Source organism: Leptidea sinapis, chromosome 7 (genome assembly GCF_905404315.1).
Source record: "Leptidea sinapis chromosome 7, ilLepSina1.1, whole genome shotgun sequence".
Taxonomy (NCBI): domain Eukaryota; kingdom Metazoa; phylum Arthropoda; class Insecta; order Lepidoptera; family Pieridae; genus Leptidea; species Leptidea sinapis.
Window position 1 is genome coordinate 9,051,702 of NC_066271.1, and position 8,240 is coordinate 9,059,941.

The 8,240-nt window shown below is 34.7% G+C and overlaps 1 protein-coding gene across 6 annotated transcripts in view; it reads left to right on the forward strand.

Moving 5' to 3' along the window:
- The window catches only part of LOC126965357 (myosin-2 heavy chain, non muscle), a 160,209-nt gene extending 154,563 nt beyond the window's left edge, over positions 1-5,646 (forward strand). For all 6 annotated transcript variants that reach the window (XM_050808893.1, XM_050808895.1, XM_050808896.1 and 3 more), the window contains one exon: positions 659-5,646. In XM_050808893.1, the coding sequence (XP_050664850.1) occupies positions 659-875 (217 nt within the window). In that variant the 3' untranslated portion in view covers positions 876-5,646. The remainder of the gene's footprint in view (positions 1-658) is intronic.
- The last annotated feature ends 2,594 nt before the right edge of the window (positions 5,647-8,240 follow it).

The window sequence follows — 8,240 nt, forward strand, 5'->3', positions numbered from 1 at the left end:
CTAGTTGCGCTCTACGGACGTTTAGGTCTCGTTTTATTAACTTTGTTAATGATATATCATATTATAAGAGATAACACGAGCAAGCTTCCTCGTAAATGTCACTGAGAATTCTTGAAAACACATAGTGCACAGCGGCACCGCGATTAGGCTCGTCATTTAGGGGCAAAAGGTTTTAAATAGTAGCCGTCATACCTGGCCTAGCAGTAGATAGATGTAGGTATTTAAAGAAAAATTAGCTTTAAATTTAACAACAAAGCAGGATTCGCGATGTCAGGATCATCATTAGCAGTGCCCTTTCACGGCGCAAGGACGACCTTCGCTTTTCTTGACCATATTTTAAGGAAGGAAACGACCCGCACCATGATTTTTTATTTATTTGTTTGGAGAAAAAAAAAAACAGAATAATTATCTAAATTCTAGGTACTTATAAATGGCTTTTAATATATTATGCTAAAACAATTGTTCCTTAGAAATTTCTCACTAAGATTTACAGTTTCTAATGTGACGATGACAGTTTAATTAACTAACGATTACTGAAAAGGGAATTAAAAAAGGAAATTAATGATAAAGAATTTATAAGCTTCATTATAAGATCATATTGTATATCATCATGTCGCTACAAGCAATGACATTTAAGTAATAATAACTTTGATTTTAGGCTAGCCCGACGATCATCATTCAGAGCCTCTGCATCACCGAGCGGGGTGAAGCGGCGCGGCGGGGGCTCCCCCGGTAGCTCTCCCGCCCCCGCGTCCCCCGCACCGAACGCGTCCAAACTATTCCGACCCGGCGACCTTGACTTCCCACCGCATCCTCCTCCACTCAAGGAGTCCGCCGGGGAAGCTATTTACATTTACAACGATCGTCACTATTAATACGATATCATCCCAGACTGGCACAGATACGGGATACAGATATTATGACTCCATTTTGGCAGAATTGACTCAACCACAATAATGTGTGACAATGACATGTTTGACATTGACATTATGGCATTTTTCGGTCATTTCTGATTCTAAGTTCGAGCTGTAATAAACAAATTAAACATTTAATGTGGAACCGTTGATCCCCTAACCCTAATGAGTGGTTTTATCACAGATTGACACAAACCTGTAAACGTGACACAAAAGGTTTTAAAAGGTTAAAATCAAAATGGCGGCGTGTTGAACAACATTACCTCAGGGCGGTGGAGCAATGGTCGTACCTGTCATATTAACGTCTGGTACTTCGGATTCGTGATTGTTGAAGTGTTTTCATGGACCTGATGTCACTATGACATCACTAATGAAATGCGGGTACTTACCATTGACGTTCTAACCTTGGTATAGCATCTTCATGTGAAGTGCTCAGCCAATCAAATTATCTGCTATCCCTCCCGAACGTCTGTGCCCCAAGTAAACTCTAAAAAGACTGTGCAATATATTGGTTTTGATATAATACGCTTATTTAACATCTCAATGGTGATAATAATTTGTCAGGAAAGGACATAATATAGCTGTATGTGTTGTGATACATGATATTAATTAGTTATGATCTTGAGTTGAAGTGTTCGTGAAATATTCATAATCAGTGAGAATGATTACTTAAGAGAGACAGTTCGAATTAATTTTAAAGAGGATTTGGTTTTGGTGTTACTTTTATGTATTTCAAGGACTTGGACTAAAATGAAGTGTATTTGAAATGCGAACTGAATAACTTATTTAGCTATTGGGTTATTTACTACACACTCAAAGACCTTAACAATACATCATTTTCTTTTTAAATACTTGGTAGATATACGATTATAGTCGCGCCGATAAAGAAAAGGAATGATAATGGAGTTCCCTCTTTATTTTTAGCCACGGGTATAGATTGCAAATAAATAATCCATGTGTATTTATTACTGATGCTAAATCAGTATTTGAGTTGGATATTAAATAAAACGTCAGCATAAAATCTTAATATGCGCACGGTACAGGGCTTGGTAACCCGCCATTGTAAACCTTATTCTTTATCCGCGCGATTGGTTATTCTAGATGTTACTCATTGGTTAGTGCTAACATTTTGTAAATTTTGGAACAATTCTTTAATATTTAGTCTCATCCCATGGGAATTACTCCAACACAATATTATCCCGAATGCTACTTTAATACTGTTATGTAATTCGCGCGCAATCAAATTGGTATGGGACCTTGACCAAGTAGTGTGTACTCATGTAATTGTAAATTGATAATTTTCGAGCGAAGTAACGTTAGCAAAGAAGTTTCTAATTGAAAAAAGGCACAACTCCACTTAAACTCCATATCGACATTACGCGTTATCGTCCCACATAATTCGTGCTTGCTTTGCCAACGCTATGGCTGATGGAGTGTCTCAGTTCCCATTCTGATTGCCAGTGGATTGCACTACATTAGTAAAGATGTTACCAAGGCTTAGAAACGGGTTTATTTTAAGAGTTTGTTAGTGGTTTGTATCTATTATTTCATTCGGAATATAAACTTCAAGGGATTTTTTATAACCCTTATTAAACGATTAGATTCTCGAAATGAGACTAACGTACCTACCAAACGGAATTCCGGACGCTTTTCTCTTGCGGTGGCTAACCACGTGATACACAAATATTAAGTAAAAATCATTAAAACTGTTATAAATCTTAATAATGGAGCTTAATAACCAAAAACTATAATCGTCGGTTAAGATTAGAATAAAATCGTATAACAAATTCTCGATATCCCTAAGCGTTTCCAAGCCTTGAAAGTTCCCATTATTAGTCCGCCACAGACATAGCTATAATATTAATAGCTCGGCATATTATATGCTTTTAATAGTAGGCAATGTTCTACATCAGATGTAGGGTTGATGGCCAGATGTCCCTGGCAAAGTAAAGTGTTATGTTATATAGCGCTACACACTTATATTATGAATTGGTCTCTGCTGCGCTCCAACTAGATACCGCACTAACTAGGGACAATAGCTTTTTCATTACGGCAACTATTAGATGCTTGTTTGCGTGGCATCTTGACTCTCAATGGCATCTTTCAAATTTTATAACATACGCTTCGTGTTATTTAAAATTGAAATTAATAAGTTACAAAATACTTATTGATGATATTATGTGATCCCAGTGCCTGTCTTATTTCTTATAGTATTATTTTTACAAAGTTTTACTCCGCAACCCGGCATTTTAGTTTCAATTATAAACAAAGTTTTAGTAGAACACGTGACACGTCAACGTCACACATTGTTAGAGACTGGCTCCAGTACGCCCACTTGGGCATTTAGATGGAGCGCAGTGGAGACCAATCTTTAATCTAAGGCTACATATTATACTATACCTACTGTGGTCGCATACCTTGCTATACATCATAGCTCTATATATTTTGTAGTTGATACTATGGCGGGCTATAATATCACAATATTGTAAAAGTTATTTATGCAACTGTTGTGTTCTAAGGGGTGTTAAAACACGAATGTGGGTGATAATAGTATCACATGAGTGTTTTAATACATAATTATCAACAGTTGCATACAAGACTTTATCTACACCCATAATATGAATCCTCTATAAAAGATTCTGAAACAGTTAGCTTACTGCTAACATTAAAAAAGCTAGTCTTAGTAACCATAATCATAAATATCATCCAAAGGAGTGTTAATATGGAAACGGATGATATAATGTTGTACTGAATTTCATTACAACACTCGTTTGGATGATGTAATGGTTATTAGGACATTGGGTGGTTTAATGTTGGCAATAAGCTAACTGTAGAATGTTTGATAGAGGATTTAAAGCATGGGTGTAGATCAAAGTAATTCACTCTTGCCGTATCAGTGTGTGTAATATGGTCATAACCTGGATTTGATTATTCTAGTAAGTACCTATGTAAAACGTATTACTTATTATATTATTATGTTTGTCTGTTAGTTTAACTTTATGAGCTTACGGTATTGTATATAGTAGATAACTTCGTCTGGCGATATATACACCGTTATTTTAAAATTACCAAAACAAACTGGTTTATCACTTATGATCACTGAACATATTTATGACAAAAATAAAAACAATATCAAAATAATTTTTTCACGAATAACAAATCGTTCACAAATTTTAATTCAATTCACTGTTTTTCTTATTACATATTATTCATAATTTTATGAAAATAAAGGACGATACGAGCACGACCTTCAGCTGATGGTAATTGTTACGCCCTACCCATTACAATGCAGTGCTGCTCAGGAATCTTGAAAAAACCCAAAAATTCTGAGCGGCACTACAGTTGCGCTCGTCATCTTGAGACATAGCATGTTAAATCTCATTTGCCCAGTAATTTCACTAGCTACGGTGCCGTTCACACCGAAACACATTACTGCTTCACGGCAGAAATAGGCGCGGTTGTGGCCCATCTAGCCGGCTTCCTCTGCAAAGGAGCCTCCCAATGGTAATATTTTATATGGAGGTAATCCTATTACAGTCTTGTACAAAAAACTAACTTTATAACCACCATCTATAACTTGTTACGCCACCTTTTTTTTGGTAATTCATAAGTAGTGGTGTATATGTTATTATATTATGCGTCGCCTTTGAGATACATTGTTGTTATACCAGAACAGTACTTGGAAATCCATGCCGTAATATATATTTATCTATACCCATGCTTTAAATCCTCTATTAAAGATTGTAAAACAGTTAGCTTATTGCCAACATTAAAAAACCCAATGTCCTCATAACCATTACATCATCCAAACGAGTGTTGTAATGAAATTCAGGACAAGATTACAACACTCGTTTATATGATGTTATGGTTACTTGGACTGGCTTTTTTAATGTTAACAGTAAGCTAACTGTTTCAGAATCTTTTATAGAGGATTCATATTATGGGTGTTAATAAAGTCTTGTATGCAACTGTTCATAATTAAGTATTAAAACACTCATGTGATTCGTGTTTAATACTCTTTATTACACAACAGTTGCATAAATAACTATTATTATAAATGGCGGGCTCTTTTTAATAAAACCTTTGACATTTATTTATTTTGTGGCTTAGTTTTATTCGAAATGATTTTTGTACCTGGCAATTGCATCACTTAAACTTCTATTTCATTTCTTTCTTCTGTGTCTGTTTTATTTATTACCTGTTATTCTAGTCTTTCATCTAAGTTCTAATTTTAGTCTATCTATTAATGTGTATTTACTTACTGGTGCAAAATTGTTATTGAAATCAAATCTCTAATAGTAATTAGGCCCTGCCAATAAATATTAGCTCATGTGTCATTAGGTACGTGTCTGTTAATGAAATTTTTGTCTTAATAATATAGTTTATCTTTGTTGTATTTTTTTCATGTACAAATGATGATAATAATTGTAGAGTTACTTGTAGGATAAATAGGTGTGATAGAGCGTACAGCTTTCTATCAGATTCAATGTATAAATGATTCTGATAAAATAGTTTTTAATAATAGATTTTGATATAAATTGTAAACTTTAATAAACCAAAGAGGCATTTTCACCTTCACTCTTTGTTCTCTACTTATCTCAGCCTTTATTGCATGTCGTTATAACTCAAACGAAGTGAAACTTTTATTTATTTTTAAGCTATGTATACAATAATACCATTCCAAATTTAATTACATGATTATCTATCGATAATAATAAATTGTATGATTATGGGATATGTTTTATTTGTGTTCATTATTCCTATATATATAATACCACTGACCTGTATAAATACCACTGGACAGGCTGTTCCATATGTTTGACAGCTAATTCTTTGTGCCTATTTGAAGCGCCACTCGCGAGCGTTCATAGAACTAATTTTGACGTATAATAGAACTTAAGAAGATAACTTCAGTGGCATATCAAAACATAAATCATATAAAAAATTTGAATAATTCCGAACTTTTGACGTTCAATAAGTGATTTTAGATCCTATTTTGAATAAAAGTATTTCAATTAGAAATCGAAGGATAAGAAATGAGAAAGGTATAAAAATTCCTCTGCCCATACATCCGTCCCTCCATCTGTCTGTCAGTAGACTGTACCTTGTAAGTCGTTATAGTTAGGAGGCTGTGATGTTTTACAAGAGTGTGACCGTTGTAATTTATTCAACAAAATAAATTACTAAGTAGAAGATATTACTAGATATAAGAGAAACCTCCATGAACCATTTTAAAAATGAAAGAACTTGCAGGTTTTCCCTGGAGGCCGATGAACCTCTTCATCTCCTCTGCAATTGCGGCCCACTAATGCATAAGTGTAACACCATCCTTGGTGACTACACCTTGCTCCTAGGTGCTGTGTGTAATACTCGCGGCAAGAAGATACTGCTGTTCGTAAATGCAGCAGGGCTTGACGATGAGTTATAAGTATGAGTGGCGAACACAATAGATCAATTCTGGACGTGGTGTTACTAGGACCCAAACAGGACTAACCAAATAGCCACCCTCTGCAAATAATAATGAACCATTTTGACTCTCAATGTCCAAGTCCAAAGTTTTAAAAAGTTTTTTTTGTTTTCTTTTTTTTTTTTGGCATGATAATAAGACGAGACGCAGGTCGTTCAGCTGATGGTAATTGATACGCCATGCCCATTACAATGCAGTGCCGCTCAGGATTCTCAAAGAAAACTCAACAATTCTGAGTGGCACTACAATTGTGCTCGTCACCTTGTGACATAAGATGTTGAGCCTCATTTGCCCAGTAATTTCACTAGCTACGGCGCCCTTCAGACCGAAACACAGTAATGCTTACACATTACTGCTTCACGGCAGAAATAGGCGCCGTTATTACTGCCGATTATGAGTACCACCCATAATCTAGCCGGCTTCCTGTGCAAAGGAGCCTCCCACTGGTAGTAAGTCAAAATATTATGCCTAAAGCGTGAGTCGATTGAACTGTTCATCAAACCTTCCACAATTGAAGAAAAGCAGACTGCCAGGTCCATGATATAAGTGGCCGCACGTAAGTCTAGCGCTAAACGATACGTGGAAGGGATAATAAATATAACGTTAATTAATTAATGAATTATAACGAACTGACACCAAATCGACGATTTTTAAGTTTTACAAGGCACTCTGTCTGTTCTTTTATAACTCGAGAACGGCTTGAAAGATCTTTATAACATAGGTGGGTATAAAGATAATATTATGAATAGAGAAGTTGTATATGATGTTATATATCATGACATATAAAACGTCTACTTAATATTATTCCCGGTACTTCAGCCGCATTCAATTTATTTTTACTTTTCTTCTTCAGAGAAGTGCTACTAGACGAATATTATTACTGTTCATTGTCAGTACATTTATGAAAATTTAATATACGTTCACAAAAATCGCTACCTATTTGGTCTTAATAGTGATTTTCATTATTATAACTCAAGAAATAAGGGATTGCTTGTAACTAATACTATTAGGCTTCATAAGATACATAATAGCTTTAAGGGTACACTTTTATAATAAAGTTCAGGCATTATCTATAAATAACTTTTAATGATTTATTAAAAAATGGCTATGTCGTACTCCTAAATCCTACTACTCCACAGCTGAATATTTAAGTGATCCGACAGCCTGGGACTAGATAATGATTATTTTAAAGCAATAGCAATGACAGTACAATATTGTATATTTTATTAAAAAGACCGCAAAAATTCTGGGAGAGTTTCTTGCGCCGCTTCTTCTCTCTCAGAGCGCCTTTTGTTTCCCAAGTGGTAGTAGTATCTAGTATATTAGAAATGACATCAAAAAGAATTGTAATGGAATCAATTTTGAAAAATTAATGCCTTTTAGAGGTCCACAGGTCAGTATCGGATCCATTATACAGGCTGCCCAATTATGAAACAACCGAATAATGGTTTATTTATTTACTCACTTTAATAAAAACGGTTAATACCAATTACTTTCCTCACAGTATTTCAGGTATTCTGATATTATGTATTTATTTATTAGGAAGACCAACAGCTATTAGGTATCTTGTATGTTAATTTACATAACTGTGAGCCAATTATAGGTCTCAACCGGTAGTGACAGAATAATTAAATTGAACAATATGAATACACACTACCTATTCTTACACAACACTACCTATTATTACTGCACAATTTAAAATAAATACAGAATTAAAACAGTTCATATACAAGTAAAGATCCAGTGTCTACTTTTAACATAGTAACTTCATACTGATTAAAGAAACGCCGGCTTAGCTTAGGAGCATCCTAGCTGACATAAAGTAAGTCTGAAAAATATCGATTATATTATCCCTAGAT